The sequence below is a fragment of the Fistularia commersonii genome, chromosome 30 (assembly GCF_037954325.1).
Source record: "Fistularia commersonii isolate RoL2024-O1a breed Wild chromosome 30, RoL_Fcom_v1.0, whole genome shotgun sequence".
NCBI classification, from domain to species: domain Eukaryota; kingdom Metazoa; phylum Chordata; class Actinopteri; order Syngnathiformes; family Fistulariidae; genus Fistularia; species Fistularia commersonii.
The window spans coordinates 7,453,476-7,474,777 of record NC_141313.1 but is presented as its reverse complement, the minus strand read 5'-3'; the positions used below and the strand labels follow the sequence as shown (position 1 = coordinate 7,474,777).

The 21,302-nt window shown below is 42.9% G+C and overlaps 1 protein-coding gene across 1 annotated transcript in view; it reads right to left on the bottom strand.

Moving 5' to 3' along the window:
* sdc3 (syndecan 3) overlaps window positions 1-21,302 on the bottom strand; it is a 38,228-nt gene that overhangs the window by 5,966 nt on the left and 10,960 nt on the right. The window contains exons 2-3 of the mRNA XM_086178123.1: window positions 4,152-4,245; window positions 224-1,044 (exon numbers count right to left, since the gene is read on the bottom strand). Coding sequence (XP_086034249.1) covers window positions 224-1,044; window positions 4,152-4,245 — 915 coding nt within the window. The remainder of the gene's footprint in view (window positions 1-223; window positions 1,045-4,151; window positions 4,246-21,302) is intronic.

Here is a 21,302-nt window from a genome sequence, read left to right as displayed (position 1 = left end):
GGGGAAACCACCAGACCATGGGATTGAACCATTAAATAATTAGTTAAAGGCTTCTCTAACCCTTTGGTACCAGCTGCCGCCCAAAAATACACAATATATGCACTGCGTATTGCCTGATTAGCTACTGCACAGTACTGACATTCAAATGGATATCAATCTGAATCATTTGACACATTGTTGAAAATATTTTGGATCGTGTTGTAAAAGAGAAATCCAGTCTCACCAGTGTGGTTGTGGGCTGCTGCGGGCGGGTGGTCCTCTCCGTCGGCACCGCCTGAGTGGTTGTTTTCACGGGAACCCTGGGCCTGATGGGGAACCTGGTCCTGTAGGTGACGGAGACGGTCGTAGGGACGGGCGGAGCGGTCGTGATCTCTGGGGTGGTTGCCGCTGTTGTGGGCGTGTCTTCCTCTGTGGTTGTTTCCATGGCAAAGTCGGGATAAAACCGCGTGGGTTCTGGTGACAGGTTGAAGTCCCCGTCTTCTTCGGTGGTGCTGAGGTCATCTGAGCCAGCAGAGGGCGCTGCGCTCTCGGACGGGCTGGCCGGCGGATTTGTCGTCACCGGACCTGCAGCAGGGGATCTTGGGGCAGCGGTGGTCTGGGCAGCAGCAGCTGCCCTAATTCTCTCCAGTTCTCTCTCTCTTTCTCGCTCTCTCTGCCTCTCTCTCTCTTTCTCTCGCTCTCTCTCGCGCTCTCTCTCTCGCTCACGTTCTTTCTCTCTCTCCATCTCTCGGACCCTCTCCCTCTCTCGTTCCCTCTCCCTCTCCCTCTCCAGTTGCCTTTGTCTCTCCAGCTCTCTCTGCCTCTCTTGCTCTCTCTGCCTCTCTTGCTCTCTCTCCAGCTCTCTCTCTCGCTCCCAGAATGCACCGCTCTCTCCGTCGGCCTCGGTCGTCACGGCAGCGGTGGTGGGGTCTGGGCTGGGGCTCGGCTCGGCTGCAGGTGAGGCGGACGGCGCGGGGCCGGTGGCCTGCGTGGTGGACAGGAGGAGGGGCTCCTCTGTGGTGAGGGACACACCGGCTGATGTCGGCCTCACACTGATCTCAGGGACTGAGGAGAAAGTTAGAAAATATCCTCATTAAATACGACCGATAACTCTAAAAAGCACCAAAAATAGGGTGGAACAACTGTAGACTAGAATTACATTTGATTCTCTCTTTCAACAGGATTCAAATGAAATCATCCAATTCCTTGGCAATTGGTGGTTTTGCCATCACTTTGACAATAATGCTGGGCTTACGCCTTAACATTTTGAAAAAGATTTTGAAAAAAAACTATCATCCCACACAAGCTCACATCCAAAGACTCATTTTTTGAGTTTTAAGTCAGCCTAGTCTCAGCGTAGTCTGACAACAAAGACTGTATCTTATATCTAAAGACTTCGCAAAGATTTTGAAAAGACTAGATTATTTTCCAATCATCCTGGTACCAGGTTTCCTGTTTTCGGTTTTGTCGGAGCATCAGGTACTGGTTGTTGGTTCAGTCTTTACGGTGAGGTAACACAAAGACTTGGGATACCATCAAACACAGTGGATACTGTTGTAAGCCCCAAGACAAGGCAAAGACTATGTGCTAGAACTGCGCTAAGACTACCAGCTTCCACTTAATGGAGAGGGCAGGGGCATGCTGCGACTCCAGGAAGACTCCCCTAGGACTCTTAAGATTTCCTTCCGACTTACAGTTTTAAGCCTGCGACTGGAAAATCATAGGGTGTAAGCCCGGCGTAAGATGACAGGATGGATGACTTGTCCGTTCTTTCAAAAATCATCCAATATCCCACTTGTTTTCATGTTTGGGCTGGTAACTTCACCATACTAAGAAATAATAATGCCAGTATATATGGAAGATTGGGAATTTCCAAAGATAATATTCACTTTTCATGATTGGAACAAAGCACTGGCTGCGGTGATTTCACACAACCTTTGAAAAGCATCAGCTCCATGGTGCATTTGCACATAACAAAATGATCAAATTTATGCTTGAGGGACAACATTAAGATGGCGATTTCCCTAATTATAGGGGAATTAATTAAAGTCTTGCCTTCTTACTGAATACCAGAGGCTGCCATTCATTGTGTCAAGCTAACTAGCAATTGGCAGGTGTCTGCAGACTGCATGCACATTGATGTATTAATAAAAGCTCAACACGGAAACAGAGCTGAGCTTTGAAGCTATTTTGTGGGGAGCCAAAATTCATCACAAAACACAGATGGGCTTAAAAAGATCCAAACCCCTCCCATCCCCCTGCTGGATTATTTCGGGAGAAAGGCAGCTGTTAAACGGGGGTTTACATTTTTTGGGAGTCACAACCCATGAAATGACCTGCCCGGCTAATCACAATTAATTTGTTTGGCCCGATTAACTTTTTGAGAGTTTATAACAGACAAGAAGCAAGATTGATTCATTGTATCGCCGTTTAAATACTGTAACTGAGCGCTGAATGCAAGCGATGGAAGTCTCCAAGTGTGTTTCCTCAATGGGCCCCAGAACCCGGAAGACTAAACACAGAAGTCCACTAATGTTTTGAGCCTTACAGCTCTGAGCAGCTTTTCATGGGACTGAATGGAGGCCCTGCCCCCGACACTGTATGCAGCTCTATTATACAACCATTGGCACACTAACACAAAAGAAGGGCATTTATCTTCATGTGTTTGTAAAGGGACCATGGGTAAATTACCCCAAAAGTTGGCACAAAACTTCCCAACCTTCCCAAATATAAACTTTCATGCCACACGCCTCCAGCTGGATTTATATTTGAGGTGTTGAATCCCAAACCAAGACACCCTGGGGTTATCCACAGAAAGAAAAAAAAAAAAAAAAAATCACTCAAATGGCTGAACACTGTGACCCGAGCAGGTGAACTCTGTCAAATCCATGCCGTGCTCCTCCAAGAACTCTGCCTCTTCTAACCCCTTTCGTGATTACTCATATTTGCTGTCACGGTAGCCGGGTCACGCAGCGGGGATCTGTTCATTTCATCAAGGTGTTGTCAATTGATTGACATCCCAGAATAGTAATCAAAGAAGTTTTTTTCCACTCATTTAGCTGGTTGACAACACAGACATGTGGATGAGGATAACAATAATGTTAAAAAACACGAGGGGAAAGAGGTTTGACCAGCTTGGGCTCAGGAAGATAACCAGGTTTAGTGAGGAGAGAAGAGAAGAGAAGAGAAGAGAAGAGAAGAGAAGAGAAGAGAAGAGAAGAGAAGAGAAGAGAAGAGAAGAGAAGAGAAGAGAAGAGAAGAGAAGAGAAGAGAAGAGAAGAGAAGAGAAGAGAAGAGAAGAGAAGAGAAGGAGATTTTTTTCATTAAGTCTTTAATAGTATTATTCAACCTTTCATTTTGTTACAGCACTGAAGGTCCCAGGGTTGAAAGAGAAACAAATTGAATTTATGGGCACAAAGACTTGAAGGCTGAAAGAGGAGCTAGAGAGGATATTGAAATATGGTCTTCAACAATGCCGCTTCTGTCAAACATTACGGAAGCGGCAGCGAAATGGACTGCTGAAAACCAGCCTTTTCTCTAGAATCAGACGGATTCATATCACGGCTGGAGATAAAGCAATTTGTCCGGTTGCTGTTTCAGCCACAGGGGGGTTTCTCTGCTGCAACAGCGGCTCTGGATTGCAATTTATTTTGCCACTAGCTCCGTGCCTGAACAAAAGGCAGCCCTCAATGAGTCACGATTAGGAAGGAGAGCCTTGATGAGTCTTCCGCAGCCAGATCAGAACATCAGCCTGAATTACACCGATGTGATTTAAGTTAAGTAGGTAATTCCGACACACAGCAGACAGCCACCTCTCTCGCGCGCAGCCACACACTCGCATAGAGGTGCTGCTGGCGTGTGTGTGTGTTCATCTAATCTGTGTTGACTGTAATCACATTATAGTAAATAAGATCTGGGTGAATCGAGCCTGGGTTGCCGCTTGTTTGCGAGGGGTGTGTCGGTGTTTAAAGGTGTTTTCAATAAACCTTGCACGTCATGCCAATTGACATGGATGGTGTGTGTGTGTGCGCGTGTGTGTGTGTGTGTGAGAGAGAGTGAAGCCCAGTTGGGACGGGAGGTGGATGTCAGCGGTGGACAGGGTCAGCGGATTTAAACCAGGATTGAAAACCCCGGCAGCTGTGAGCGGTTTTAAGACTCAGACACACACTTACATCCGGAGCCGGAGCCTGAGTAGAGGTCCTCGTCGTCGTAGAAGTCGTCTCTTGTCGAGCCTTCGTCATCGATAGATGGCGACCAAGTCTGTCCCTGTGAGAGAGGGGGGTGGAGGGGGAAGAGGGAGATGCAGATGACTGAGATTACTGTTACTCCCTCATTTGTTGTTTGATTTGAAAGACAAACCACTTTGGCAGATTACATGTGCACAGGCACGCAGGCTGTCTGAGAGGAGGTGCAGGCAGAGAGGAGGCATTATGGTGGACAGGGGAACATCTGTCTGTCTGAGACTCTATGGAGCAGCATAGTTAATGAGCTGATCTAAAGCTGGGATTTTGGCAGGGGAGCATCAAAGCCTTTCAGGAGAGAGAGGTCTCATTTACTCTCCGCTCACACGTCACTCGTGAGTGAGGCTCCATCTGCGAAGCAGCACAGCAAAGAGAAGCTGTTAACTTTTGAACTCCGGATGAAACCAAGCATTGTTCAAATCACCAAGTCACTTATTGACTCGCCGTGGAGTCTGCGAAATGTATGGGAATACCAGCTACGGACGAATCGCTCACATTCTGTGATTCAGTAAATATAGATGTACTATATTTTAAGAATATAAAATCACAAGGGAAGGAAGAACTCCTAAAAATATCTAATATTAATCAGTATAAGTAAAGATATATCTTTTGCAAGTTTACATTAAATCTCAAGTAAAAAGACTGATTGTGAATATTATGTGTTTGGATGAAAAAAATGGTAATGTATTTGATCAATTTGGAGTCAATTTTAGGTGCTGAGAAAAGTAATAGTAACAGAACTGCATGTTAAATAATATGCATGTGTTTTTAATTGTAAAACAAAACAAATGTTATTTGCAATCTATATCTAAAAACAAAATTAGCGCTGAATAAAGTACATTTGGCTCTGAAATGTAGTGGAATGAAAGTAAACTGTGAAGTAAGTTTTCTACTTATTGTACTAACTCTTCATTATCGATCTTAGTCCAAGAGAGAAATAAACTATACATTTTTTTCATTCATCCTACATGACACAACCAGCTTTTTAGCACTCTAAACTCCGTTGGTCAAATCCGCAGATTCAAAGACATGAATTACTTCTCTCAACTTCTGTCAAAAACGTATCAGGTCCTATCAACATGGTACAAAGATGTTTTGCTTGAAAATGCATAATGAGTTAACAATAAAAAGGAGGTAGCTAGGTTGAAACCAGATTTAGAAAAAAATATATACCCGTGCAAATGAGAGCAAATGGTTGTATATCCCTATAAGTGGCCCTGTTACCGGTCCAGGGTGAACCTCGCCTCTTGGCTCCAGACCCCCCCTCCCTCCGCGACCCAGACTGCAGGATAAGAGATATAGATAATGAATGAATTAATGTATGCTTTGAGCAAGAAATGGGAGGAAACCCAGGGCTGTGCATTTGATTTAACCGCAGCCTGTAATCTGTTAATGTCTGTCATTCATCACCTTACAGCAGACCATCAGTCCACCTTCATCCCGACAGTTTAATGAACTGCATTGGGAAGAGCGTTAGCCTGCCTGGCGACCTTCACCAGGGTCACAGAGAGAGAGATTATTTGGTGACGGGTCATCCTCTCAAGCGAGTGCCCTCAGCTCGCAGTGACTTGGCTGCCAATCGCGCCCGTCTTTATATTCATCTCATTCTCTCTTGACCTCAATCTCACGTCCTTGTGATATTTATACCCACAGACACACACCTATATCTAAACAAGAACTCAAATTCCTCCCGACGCCTGCCTCTGCGAACATGGATGCCGCTTGTCAATCAACATGAGTCTCATAGGCATATCCAGTCGATATATATTCACATTAAGTATTCAATGAATCCTGCCAACGTTCGGGATCACATGCTAAACGCATTTGTCCTCATTTTAATTCCGCTCGGCTTAATTTCTACTCATTCCAGGAAAGAAAACAGCGCAACTCTTAGAGGGAGTTTACACCACTAATTAATTCTATAAACTCTGAAAAGGCACATTGTTGGTAATTAACACTGTTCATTTCCCAATAAGCAACATTTTTTTCTTTTTTTGCCTTAGCTGTGGGCAGGAGGCTACAAAAACATGTTTCATTCAAATAAAGTTTTGTTCATCGACTTGATATTGAACCACCTGGCGATAAGTTTGCTTGCAAGACAATGGAAGCAATAATACATCCAGTGACAACTGATAATGTCTGCCTTCCACAATTTATCTTTGTTTTTCTTTTAAAAGATAAATAAGTCCTTTTTTTGCCAGTGGTGATACTTGGGGCTATGTGATACAAAAAAATAAATAAATAAAATAAGTCACATTATTCAGAGGCCACTACGCAACAAAAATAGTGTGTCTCCAGCACAAGGGCCAGATTAATTTGACTTTTCCTTCCTAAAAATTCATGAGAGGCTTCTGAACAGTGTGTTCGCAAACATTTAAAATCTTGCCTCTTCGATATATAGCTTCGGTAAGAAGTAAAGGGTTTTTAAAGTTATCTAAAATATCATATTCCTTGAAAATTCAGGGATACTTTCTTTTCAAGTGAATTTTTGCTAATCCAAACAAGGATTTATACATATGTAAGTGTGTTTTTTTTAAAGGAGGCCATAAATCCGTTTACTTGCGAAACCTCACTGTTAAGTAAATAACGGCAACGTAAAATTACTGGGCACAATTTTTCCAGCTCTCAATTTTCAGTGTTTATTGTATCACAGTTAATTATGTTTAACATAGATCGAGCAAATGCCCGATCCCTAAAAGGCTTGTCTTACTAAAACCAAATGTCAACGCTGGAATGATACTGTATATAAAAGTGGAGCCTCGATTTCCAAATATACGAACAGTCTGCTCACTTTTAGTTTTTCTTTTACATACTTTCTACCTTGATCCAGCTCAACAGTCACTAAGTAGTACAATGTTTCCTTGCCAAAAAAAAACAACCCCCCAAAATAGATGGCTCAGTTTTGCTGCAGGTGCTTGAAAACAAGTGAAAATGTGACCAAAGCGAACTTATCTCCTCAGCTATCTAAATCCCATCCTGGGGGCTCACAGAACGGCTTCTTTGCTGGGCTGTGTGATGCTAATTGTACACGCATGAAACAAAAGCAGCTCCTCTGCTCCAGACACAGGAAACCTGACGCTTTTAAAAGCCAATAAAAGCATAATGGAATCTAGAAACCTGAGCCCCGCAGTCCATCACATCGCAGCGTGAGCTGGATCTGAAATGCTGCATGTTCCTCCCTGGTGAAATTGACTTGAACTTGTTCAGAGTCTCGACACACCAAAGATGTCAGGTTCCTAAAGTGGAAGGCTGAGAGTGTGTGCTTCACGCTTCAAGTGTAAAATGACTGAGGTGTGTGTGTGTGTGTGTGTGTGTGTATATGAATGTCTGGTGATCTCAAACCCTGAGAGTGCTGAAAAGTACTGAAAAGACATCTTGGTCTGAGTTTGTGTATGTGTGTGTTTGTGTATGAGTGTGTGTGTGTGTGTGTGTGTGTGTGTGTGTGTGTGTGTGTGTGTGTGTGTGTGTGTGTGTGTGTGTGCGCTCTCTATTGCAAAGGTTGTACAATGAAGTCCGTTGCTATGGGAAACCTTTGCCTTTCACAGAAATTCCCATCTCCAAGGGAGAGGCTACCAGACGCAAACACACTCACACACACATTCAGCACAAAAAAAATTCCCAAGCCACATACACACACACACACACATAGACACACACACACAGAGCGGCTGTAATTCCATAAGCAAAGGTATTATGTAACGCTAAAATAAACAACCTCAAAAACAACATCAAAAAAAAACAGTCTGCTGCTCCTACAGTTCCCCCCCTCTATCTGTCTCTGCCTCACTTCGCCTTCCCTCCTGGATCCTCAGACTCTGTGCCAGTGTATCCCCATCCTCGCCCCAATTTCCTTTCATCTTAAACTCCCTTTCTTATCTCAAGGCAAACCCCTTCAACTCAGCGTGACTCCAAGCACACACACACAAATTTAAATAAACAGACCCCCCCCCCACATACAGACACATACCCTAGTGGCTCTGGCATTCACCCTGGGGCCCCTTTTACAACTACCCTGTATACACATTTAACATACATCTAAATCCAGGATGTACTGGGATCTGCAGTGTCTCCTGTTTTTCTATTTTCATTTCTGGAAGTGGTGTGTGCATGTGTGTGTTTAAAGCCATCTATGTATATCCAGACCTTTAGAAGCACTGTGTAATCACCCTTTGTGTCCCAACATGTTAAATTTATGAACTGATATTATATGTATGGCACAGAATGGTGCGTCACTATATTTAATCACAGTGTGTATGTCTCATTGGCTATAATCACAGGTTTTGTCTGTGGTGTGTGAGAGAGCGCGCATCCACCGAAGCCCACAGAGTCCAATCTTTGTGGGTTTGTGTCTATATTTCATGTGATTTGGGGAGATTTGAATAAGACGAGCTCTGCATTTTGCCACTGTCTCGGGAGCTATAAACAGCTATACTTTGCCTGCACCACATAGCTAACTAACCACAACGAGTTCTCCTGCACCGCACGCATAACCGGGGGCCAAAATCATCCGTGTTGCCCTCAATTTCCCTCCACCGCTGCATTTCATTCCCATTCGTTATAAAAGGAAACTGCAAAATGACAGCCACATTCTGCTGGATCTGCTGGGTGAATGCGATCCTGGTTTTTGGCAATGTACTGAGACCTGCCACCCTAAGACATGTGGTGCCAGTTGGAGTCATTTTAAAACAATTTGGGAATGCAGGCTATATAATTATGTCTACTTGTGTAAAAAGAGAAGGGGAAAACATCAGATTTGAATCGAAGGACAAAAAAACCCTAAAGAGGCAGGGAAATAAATTGTTGTTTGGGGTAAGTGTCGTGTTCTGGCAAAGTGGGCACAGGTGCGTCCTCCAAGGGGTGTAACAGCATTTCGAGTGACTCCTGTAGAAACCTGATCTGAAGCTGACATCAGGCGTCTATATTTCAGCACTGACGCCATTGTGTGTGTGTGTGTGTATGTGTGTGTGTGCATGGACGGACCCTGGCTCATTTTACAGATATGAAGCCCAGATTTTGTACATGAGCAGTTATGGATTCACCAATTTGAGCATTCCACTGAATCTAGTTTGTGCCAGATTTTTAATTTATTCAGGATCATAGCAAGAAAAGGCAACGGCATTAAAGTAGCAGCACTGCAGCAATGAAAGTTATGAGGCAACTACCAGCATGTGTGTGAGGATGTGTGCGCTTTATCTGCAGGAACAATGGGTGTGGGCACTTTGTTAACTGGAAGATGCAGGAGGCCGGGAGTGCTTCTATACACACTAATTCATCCATGCACGGCTAAAAGCAGATGTGTGCTTGTGCGTGGGAATATGTATGTGTGTCTGTGTGCGTGTGTGTATTTTCTGACAGGTCCTGCTCAATTCAGAGGACGTCCCCTTCAGGCTGGCCGGCCAGATAGAGAGCATCATTGTGATTGACTTCAAATGCATTCCTCAGTAACCCGAGAGGCTGCGGCTGCTGTTGCTGCACAAAGCCAGGCAATACACACACACACACACACACACACACACACACACACACACACACACACACACACACACAAACACACACACGCGCGCACACACACGCACAGCTCCTGATAGGTCAGTTACACTGCTGCTCTGTTACGGGTAAATTGTGAATTGCACTTTTAATATGTGAGATTTGACGTGAGCGAATGTTCTCCACTGCTGCGGCTCCTCCATGCTCTGACTGCGAGGAACAATCCAAACAGTGGCACCATCTGTGATCCCCTCTCCATTTATTGATGCAGTAAAAAACGGGCAGGGGAGGTTTGAAGGAGAAGCGGAGCCTGAAATACAATTAAGGACACTGAGTTCACGTCGTGATGTTTTTCCCCTTGCCGTTTTTTTTTTTTTTGTATCTTCAATGACACAACCAAGCCAGGCGGCATATTAACAAATTAAATGTCAGCACATCACAATCCTCCAAGAAGAGGCTTAACAGTGATGGTGTCCACATCGCCGAGTAGAACGATGACTTTTTCGTTTAATTTAGCTAGTTATATGAGAGTTTTATTTTCCCACAACAAATAAATCATCTGAGGGTGTTTCATTTAGTTAAGTTTATTTCAATTTAATTACCCTACATTTAGTTTAACTTCATTACCCTACATTTAGCAGTGAAAAGAAAATAGTATGCTGTGGAAGTCATTGCCGTTACAACCACAAAGCAGCAAAAGGACAAGAGGCTGAGTCAGTGTTTTGCTAAAATATAATCTTGAAAGCTCTCAGAGATGATAATAGCTATTACTGTTGCTTAAAAAAAAAACAGACCGATGAGCCCTTTAAGATCAACTAAGGCAACGTTCAGACTGGGCTTTAGGCATTACCGCAACAACATGGATGGGTCTTTAGTTAGTGGTAGGAATCACTGTCAAGTCAAACTGCATTCAATTTAAGCAGATTGTTCATAGTTTCCCCTACTGACAACAGTTTTCAAACCAGTTTAAATGGCAAGGGCGCTGCCGCTCTATAGAGCTCCAGTGATGTTACCGTAATCGAATCTTCCAGTGTTCTTATAGACCCGGGGGGAAAAAAAAAAGAAGAAAAAAATTTGGAGAACCAACCCGACATGCTGTATTGGAGGTTCATTTATGGAAAAAACACACTTTTCTATTTAAATGGTGGACTGATTGTCTCAGATCTCTGCTCAGGCAAGCCTGGTGAGCTTTTTCTTGGGAGGAAACTCAGGTCTTCATACTATTAAATGGTTAATGTGTGTGTTAAGTTCTGTTCTGACTTGCTCCAAAAGCGTTAAACGTGCAGAGACACTGCTGGAACCGGCGTGTGTTATCGCTGCCGTGAAGAAAACCTTGCTATGGCTGTCCTGTCCAATTCTTTGGCCCAGATCTGAGAGCCACATCCAGCCTAATACAAGGTGAAAGGATCGTTATGAGCCACAGTCCTATTATCCCTGCAGTTAAATTCACCACAGGTGAAGTGCCCACTTGTTGTAAAGCTGCCGCTGACTCACAGTCTTCACAGACTCACTGCTGTCTGGTCTCCTTCAGAGTGGTCTGAACCACACTGATAAGACTTGGACAGCTTAAACCAGGCTACTCTCAGACAGTCAGACCTTTGTTAACTCACCTGGAAAGTGCAGGCTGCTTGGCACGTGCTCTAACGCTACATGCACTTAGTGCAGGGGGGGGGGGGGAGTCCTGCGTGTTTACTGTTCATGTTGTCCCACACCCATCTTCCCTTCCGGAGTAGTTCCCCGACCCTGTCAGTGATGACCTCTAATCTCCCTCCGTCTTTTCCCTTTATGCTTCGTGTCACTCTACACCCTACTCTTCCTCTCTTACCAGCTGGACTCCTTGGACGGCAGCCAATCCAACACAGCAAATGTGTGAAGGAAAAAAAAAAAAACGCAGTGTGCGTGTGTGTATGAGTAGGTTAACAGGTGATGGCCTGGTTAAGACACCTGGCGCCCTCAGCAGAGATTAGCACAGAAAGGCCCCATGCAGTCAAACGGCTCTCACCCTCTTTGACGTCTTACAGCGCACTCTGACAACTGAAATGTCAAGAGACTATCTTCTCGTGGTGATGTCAGCTACTCTCCACTGAATCTTAAAAGACCTGACACCTGTGCACCTCTGTTAAGGAGGTCAACGTATTCCTGTCTCGGTCTTGCTAAGTATTATAAAATCCCAAAATATACTCTCTAATGGACAGATTATGAATTAATGAGACAAACAAGGTCTCAGTTCCCACTACAGCATCAACTCACTCTGTCGGTAGGTGTGCTTTTCTGGGCTTTTTTTCCAAGTCAGTTTTAATCCTGAAGATGATGTTTTATTATTAGTTGAATTGTTTTCTTTATTTTCTCAATAAGATGCCAAGTAGATCATCTCCAAATGTTCCTAAAAGACTATAAAGAATTATCGGTCGATGATTCTTTTCCCTTGTACGATATTTAATGTTGTGTTATATTGACGTCTCTTCATGACAGGGTGGATTCTAGGAATATTATGGAGTGCACAATGCAGGGTGTAAAGCAATATAAGACACAAAAATAATGTAATTGCCATCGAAATATTATTATTAACATTATAATTTTTTTTCTTACCATATTTTTGCAAATATGGGCATTATATGGTTTGTTGGTGTCTGTCAAGTATGGCAGCATAGACCCTTAAAAAACAAACCCGATGAAGTTAACGGTGAGCCCAGAGTTCAGGTACAATCATTGAAACCTGGTCAAATAAAAGCACAAGTCCCATTTTTCCACATCTACTTAAGAGAAAAATGTAAACAGTATTCCCAAGGTGGAGGCATGGTTTATATCTGCGGTTTCCATGTTGATATCAAGATCCTGCCTGGGTCTGCTTGGATCTCGGATTCTCGCTTGGAACTCCGTAGATTTTCGTCACTGCCGGTATTAGATGTCAGTGACAAGACATTACTTGAGAACAAGTTGCAAGAGGTTGTAATAGCAGAAGCAGAATAGTGCCCATGGTAGATTCTTGGGGAACACAGCAGGACATTGTCAGCTATATCAACACGGTCTTTAGGAAAATCCATGAGAATATACCAACTGACCTAGGATAATGCAAAATTCATATCAAATTAAAGCAGATATAAACTAATCCCAGAAACAGCCACCAATGGGTTGTTATAAATTCTAAAAGCTTTGCTGAGAGAGAACCTTCGTTCTCTCAATGCTTTTTTGGAACACAATTGTGACATCCATACCATTTAAAGGTTCAAAATGAAGAAGTATAACTCCTGATAGTCATTAAAAAAAGGCCAAGTTTGGGAAATTAGTCATTTGGTAGTGTCCATGCTTTTAACATTATCTATCAATTATGATAGGTAATGCTGAAAATAAATCCAGTTCAACCAATCAAGGGAATTATCTTAATTTAAATATGCACAATTTACACAACAGAACCCTGGTTAGAAGCAGTCATCAGGCATAAAACCGTCCAAGCTTTATGCCCTATATTTATTTATTGTCCCTGGTTTTTAATAACTTGCTGTTGAAAAGATTGGCCATCTCAGCTATTCGGTCTCTTTTTAACACCACGTCAAGAAAAGTAGCCCAGTTTCAGTTCAATTTAAAGCTGAATCATCAGTTTGTGTCAGGAAATACTTTGTTTGACAAATGCAGAAGGGATCTTGGACCATTTGGTTGAGGGAAGAAAAAAACAGTAGACCCAAGAGAACCAGTTAATGATGATCTGTAAAATAGAGGTATTTGATTGCAGATATCTGATAACATTTAAAGTTCATGTAGATGCTTCAGACTATATAATCAGAAAACGATATATTTTTTAGAAAATAGTTTGATATTTGTTCAGTGGTGCATAGAACAAATGTTCAAATCTAAAACAGCTACTCAGCACCGAGAAGGATTCTTGTCAACATTATGCTGCATGTAACTCTGAGTGGGAAGGTAAAAACATCCAGCCAAACACATTCTGATCACTTCTCTGCATATTTGTTTCAGTTGTTTACACGCAAGTGCTATTCCGTGACCAATGAGTGTGAACCACCACAAGTAGGAAATGTAAACATATTCATGCACAACAGCCAAGAAATGGGCGAAACACTTTTTTTTCCCCTGCGCCACTATTTTCCATCTTTGCTGCCGATCAGATTAATGATAGCACTTGCGTGGCTGATCCAAATTCGCCGTACAAAACCTGTGGGAGGATGGCATTACATTACGGCTCTAGTTTGTTATTCCAGCTCACTCCGCTGCTCGGCCTGTCTCAGAGCTGCAGTGAAACCCACAGCTGAAATGCATCCGAGCATTCATATTGTTGGCGTTCCCTGACTTATAAGGATAGGATGACTGGGTTATGGAAAGGCGTATTCTTTTTTTTTGATTCATGGAGTGATAAAAAAAAGGAAAAGTACATAGAAGAGAAAAATTCCTTTTGCATAAGTGAAAGGTAATTTGCATCCCTTATTTACAAGAAAAAATTCTATCACTCCTCTTTGTTTTAACCACCGTTGAACACAAATCCATTTATGGTATTATTCTACCATTTCCATATTTAATGCACTTTTGATTTACCCCTTCAAAAAATTATTCAGGTAAAGTTTACAAATCTTTAACAACACATTTCAACACTGTTTCTGCTCCTGTTTGAAAAGTCACGAGGCAACACTTTCCTATTCTTACTCATTTAACATCACTTTAACTGCTCTCAATTCAACCCCTTTCACACTGGACACACATACAAAAAAAAAACAACAACTCGCTGACATCTGGCTTCTCTCTGCAGTGGGAAAGGATTTAATCAGCATCCATTTCCACCTCAAATGACTGTCGAGGCATGCATTTATCTGCTCCACCTCCTGTCTGATGTGATTTAAATATAACATCCGGGTATGCTGTGATGCTAACACAGCTGCTAAGAGCTGCGGTGGTTAGGCGGTGCAGGTGGGGCAGCAGGATCCAGTGAAGCCTGGGATAACTTTTAAATGAAGCCACCGAGCCGTCTCGCAAAAAGAAAAAAAAAAAGAAAGTCACCACAGGACGTGACAGCACAAACCCCGGATTTGAAAAGAAAAACAACATTCATCTGCTACCAATACAGAAACCTTATTCATCCTCGTCCTGGAATAAAATCCTGCATCACTTCCAGAATCCCCCTTTAAAGGCTTCCGGTTCAAGAGACACTTCATGAGACGCTTCATACCCTTTCTCAGCTTTTTTTTTCCCTTTAAATGCCAAGAAGCTCATCCTTCACTGAACACTTGAACTGCCACTAATTTCTTCTGAGACAATCGGACTGACATTTTAGCTCAGCAAATGAGCTATAGTTAGACTGACATTTCAAATGCTTCATCAGATCTCGGACCTTTGGGGCGTATAAAGTTAATTCTTTACTGAATATCAAAAGCTGATCATATTTCAGCTCTTTCTTTTAAACTGCTGCTTCAACAGATATCAGCATTTTCATTTCTCACACTCTTGCTTTAATTGAGTTTGTGAAATAACACGTGTTTGTCATACAAATGGTCCTCTTGCAAAAACAGCATTATATGTTTGAACAGCTCGGAGCCAAACCAAATACTAAAATCCATACGATGACATCATTATTTTCTCCGTTATCGTTTTTTTAACGCACTGCTTGGTTTTTGTGGAATTACAGAAAATAAAAACATATTCCCAGCATTCAAAAGTAATATCCTGCCTGTGTTTGCAAGGGACATGATCATGTGTTCAGGGTTAACAGTGGCCCTCGGAGGCAAAGTGTGTGTAACCAATGCCTCCATTCTTCCGACAGACGGGCAGCTCCATACCGAAGCCGCAGACTCTGCTGGGGTCACGTGACTGTGTAGTGACACATCAGCCAGCCTGAAACTGTTTAATGGACTGGAGCTGTAAGACCACCCCCTCCATGCACACAACACACACACACACACACACACACACACACACACACACACACACACACACACACACACACACACACACACACACACACACACACACACACACACACACACAATAATGCATAGATCTTTGGCTAAGCATAGATGACTAAAATGATGGGAGGAGGGGTGAAACAGAGGCAGAGATATATATCTGTACGACCCAGCTGTTACACTAATCTGACAATCTACCAGGATTAAAGACTATAATTCAAGGCACATGCACACACACACAGCCATGATTTGATCACTTTACAGGACACTATTTCAACTTGCCCTAATTTCAAGAACCCTACCTTAACATTACCTCAAATTAACCTTGACCTCATCCTACCTCAGCCATAATGAAAGTGTCTACCTTAAAAATTTCTGAATTGAACCATGGTTACTTGCTCTTTTTTGTTACTAAAAGAATACAGGTCCCTGCCATGTGACCAGATTTATGTCCCCACAATGCAAGGAATACCTGGCACATAAGCACACACACAAACACACACACACAAACACACACACATAGACACAGACACGAGGCCTCTCTGCATGGAATTGTCCTCCATTATATATGACCTTATGAAACATGCATCTCCGAGAATAAAAGTGTGTGTGTGTGTGTGTGTGTGTGTGTGTGTGTGTGTCACTGTCCTCCTGCAAGAAATGCCTTGAGATTCTGACACACTCGCTGCTCCCACACTCCAAAATACCACAGTATAGTGGTGCGCTTATGAGTGTGTGTCTGTGTCTGTCAAGTGTTTTTTTTCTGTTGTATGTGTGTGTGTGTGTGTGTTTGTGTGCGTGTGTGTGTGTGTGTGTGTGTGTGTGTGTCTGTGTCTGTTGGAGATACTTTGAGAAACCTTGCAGTGAGCCCGCCTGATTGCATTTTTGTGGCATCTTTTATAAACTTGTCCGAGAGAGGAGAGCAACTCTCTCCAAACGTTCCTTCTTTTTTATATATATGTTTATGTGTGTGTGTGTATATATATATATATTTAAATTTATATCTGTGTGTGTGTGTGTGTGTGTGTGTGTGCGTGCGTGCGTGCGTGCGTGCGTGCATACGTGTGCGCGCACGCACTTCTGGATCTGTGTGATTGTGGCACCCTGGCTCAATAGGCTTATTTCTGCAGGGCCTGTGGGAGGGCGTGGCGCCTGTGGCTGGAACTTTTCTTGTGTTTCTAAGGAACTCTTTAAAAAAGCTCAGAAATGTGGCCTTATGTGAGCCGCGAGTGCCCCGTGAACCATGATGCCTTTGTGTAGCGGGGGAGAGAGAGCGAGACGCTCACAGTACACAAACACACGGCGATCAATGTTCTCTTCTCGGCCCCCAAAAATCAAAAAACCAACGGCGCATACAGAAAAAAATGCATGCACAAATATATGCAGGGACCTGATGAGAATCACATTTCAGGCTTAATACAGTGATGTGAATCACAAGGCAGTATCTTTGTGTGTGCGTGTTCATAATTACGGCTTGTGTAATCAGCCTAATGACAGTCATGCGACTTCAAAGACCCCGAGGAAGGAATGATATGGAGAAGCTGATGTACAAAAGGGAGAGGCTGAGGAGAAAAAAAGGTAAAAATGGAGAAAGGGTGAGTGACGGGGATGAGAGGACGGAGGCAAAGTCATGGAGAGGTGAAGGAGGAGAGAGGAGCGTTTTTGTCTTTGATGTAGGGGGGAAAAAATCCAATCAATCCTGTGAAATTCAATCTGGAATGGAAAGATGCACCTTTGTGAGTGTGCGGCGTGCGCAACGCATGTTATTATCATGCAATACCTCGCTCTCGCTCTCAAATGCACTCACAGACACGCAAGGTAAACAAATCACTGGTTCCGGGGGCATCGGCGGCGGCTGACCTCGCTACACTCCCCCCGGCTTTCTCCTATTGGCTGCCTGACTTCGGCGAACTGGCAGCCAGTCTCGGCCCCTTGGAGCTGTTTTCAGGTCGCACCAGCGGCCAATGACTGCAGGCCAAGAGAGTGTCAGCGCGGCCAGATAACCGACTGATCCTTTATGTATCATAACAGCCCTTGATATCGATTGGCAGCGGGGATTCACTGAAGATAAGGCCAGAGCGGAATACGGTCTCTCTTAATGGCCAACGCCGACGGAGACAGGATGCTTGTGACCTAATCTGAAATCATGAGATGCTGATTAACTGTAATGAATTAATGTCAGAAGATTTTCTGCACATCATGTGATGTGGGAGCAAAAAGCTAGAGAGCAATCTAAAGATTCGATTGATCCCGTTTGTTTAATCCAAGGCTTGTGTCCCACACGCAGATGATGTGTCCCAATTTATTTGAATTAATTGATAAATAGGATGCTAATAACAATGATGTGGGAATCCTCTTCAAAGTCAAAGAGGAGTGTCACATCAAATGGATTATTTCATGTTTTATGACAGTGATTATCCAAAATTTACATCTTATTCAACACAAATTGCAGATGGTCAAATTGGTGCCACTTTACTGGCAACACACCACTAAATTATTTACATGGTGGCGTCAAGCAGACAGAATTATGTGTGTTAAAAGGATAAAAGGACAGCAAGTGCTTTACAAGGTCTTTGATATCATTTACTAATTTATAGTATTTTAAAATGAAAACCAGCTGCTTTAAGCTCAGCTAAATACTCCAGATAATAAACCAGCCACTTTTAAGAAGCGGCATATTTTCAGAATTTGACTAGCCCTTGTGTGTGTGTCTAGGGAGAGTTTCAAAAGCTGTTTTAAAAGGACCTTTTAAGCTGCTTTTGTTTGTCAGAGTTGGTCAATTGAAAAAATAATATCAATAAATATTAAATAAATGCACAAAATTGTGTCCAGTGACTTTTTAACAGCACCAGCTACGACTGGTGAGCAAAACTGTAAAAATTCATTGCAGTCATTATATTGGTATCAGTTGGCTCAGAAGAAAGAAAATGAAAAATTTACGCTCTGAGTCAATGAGCAGAAAATTTGGATTCAAATGTGAGAAAACAGGTCGATATATCGTGTCTACAGATTGGTATATTTTCTACCACAAGATCAGCCAATGGTGCTAATTGGCTACTTTGTGTCCAATCAGGTGGCGGGCCTATGGTAACCTAACTGCTGACACGTGGCTGTGCAACAGAAAACACTGTCTAAATTAGTGTTGCTAATGTGGCCCGCTTCGGCTTTTATTGCATAAGGTACAGCCTGCCGAAAGTTAAATCATCAGAAATTCCCATGATTCCCGTGGTGATTGGAAGCAGCCTGTTTGTTCACAAAGCCAATGAGAACCACTTTCTCCAGGTTAGTATTCCATGGACAATGCGGTGGAGGAGGCGATTTAAAGTAATGAGAGCGAGACAGCATCACAGCCTGTCCGAGAGCATTTTAGTGCCTCTCCACATTCCGAATAACAGAAGAAAATACATAAATATGTAAAATAAAACGTGCCGCTTTTTCCTGCCTATCGTTTGGCTCGCGTCTCGCAGTTACATTGCGGGTGGCGGCTGTTAATATTTAACTGAAAATATAGGTCACAAAATGGGGAGAAGGGGCCTAGCAGTGTTGCAGAAGATGCTATCAAAAGTCCTGACAAGACCAGGACTTCATGCAAGCAATCCATCTAACAGCTCCTCGGGCTGCACACTTGCCCATAATATGCTGTCCCACAGAAGTGGCTGCAATAAGAAAATTACCAAATTTAGTGAGCCGGGTTTATGATCACATCGGTATTTGAAAACATCGGAAGCGTCCCAACCAAACACGGAGGGGTTACCACTTGGTGCGATCATCCTCCAGCCCCGATTGATCACCTCAACTGGAAAACAAACGTGTGTACACGCTGCGGCTTAATCTCTAATTGTTCTCTCACGGTACAGTTAAAGATAGTGTCATCCCTCTGCAGGAAACATTACTCACTGACTATTTAATTAAGGGGTGGGTTTAAGTAACTAATGGCTCGAGAATTATTGTCTAACACGTAGATTAGTTCCTGAGTGTTTGGCATAACAATCTGCGATCATCAATTTGTGGCGAAGAGGGGCTGCATTTAATCAAGGTTCGAATGCGGAGCCTGAAAATGCTCGACAGTGAACGAGTGGATGTGTGTTCTTGGAGGAAGGGCAACTGCACGGGCTGGTGATACCATCTTGCTCCTCTGTTCTCCGTCTGTGTAATCCTGTCCAGGTTGTTCTCTCCATTCAATCCGTCTCAGCTGTCTTAAGCTCTTTACAGGGCCTCCTGTAACCACTTGTCTCCCTCCTTTTTTCCTGCGCTGCCACCCGTTCGTTTCATCCGTCTAATTTTCATTTTTTTTCTCTTTGTTTTTCCCCCCACGTCAGCACCTCTGCTGCGTTATCACTTTGCTCTACCTAAAGCCGGTCCCCCCCCCCCCCTTATTCATCTCTGAATTCTGATGACCTATATCCATTTTTTTCTTGCTTTGCATATTACCATATTCTATTCCTTCTTGACTTGTCTCCACTCCCCTCCATGCCGGCTGCATTTTGTTCTATTCTTCCTTTTTTCAAATGTTACTCCTCCTTTCATAGCACTTCTGTGTGTGATTGCCTCTGACCTCATTCCCCTTCCATTCCCTCCTAATCTCCTCTCCCTCCATCTCCACACAATATCTAATCTGTCCACACCACGCCTTACTGCTTTGTTCAATTTTGGAGGGGAAATCCAACCACCAACATCACAGAAGCTGCTATTATTTGGGATATTTTCAAAAATAACCACATCATTTACTTAGTGTCAAACTATTATACTTGTATAATGAGTTTGGGGGGGGCGGGGGGTGTTTATGTCTTTCGCAGAAAGCAATAAAAAACAAGAAATCGATGGAGACAAACGAACATTTCGGCTTATGGACGTTGCAATCATGGTGGCGAATACGCCCCCCTTCACCTCGGTGCTTTTCCCAACTGATGGAAATGTCTGTACCAATATCCAAAGTATTGAAGGAAAAAACTGCAGGCAAAGCCGCCTGGCTGCTGAAATGCAGCTCAGGAAACTTGAAAAACACTCAGTATTTTAAGTAGGTATCAAATATCTTGTAATCTTATGAAACAATTTTTTCATTAAATATTAACTGATGTAATATTCATCGTCTCTCCCACTTTGTGAGGATTACAGGTTGTGTTCAAGATGAAGTGATGGGCCATGCAGCCAACCATCAATTCCAGTATATAGATTATCAATGTTTTTCTCGCCGGTCTGTATGTAAAACATTCGAGGGATATTTTAAGTGTACAGTATTTAAAGTGTTACAGTTAAAATCTGCCTTGTTTTCTTTTTGCTTTCTATGTATCCAGAATATAAAGAAAACCTTTTTTAGCCATATTTTAAGTTGTATTGTTAGTTTGGGGGGGGGGAATTAAGATTAATATTTAAGCAAGTAATTTTGATCATGAAATCTCAAAAAAAGCTCATTTCATAAAATGACGAGTCATTAAGAAGATTGACAAGAGCTTGGCATTGTGTTAGTTGTTATCTGAGTAGCTTCTCAATTTGCCGCGTGCTTTACAAGGTGTCATTTTGATAAGAGTCAAATTGAGTATTTCCTGACTGGCTGTAACCAGTCATTTTAGCAGTGAGGAAAATTGGTGATCCAGATCTTAGGTTGTGATTTTACCCCCGTAAGAATTTGAAATGATGTTTGGGACAGTTCACTGACCCTTCACTCCGTCCATCGTCCATGGCGACGCGC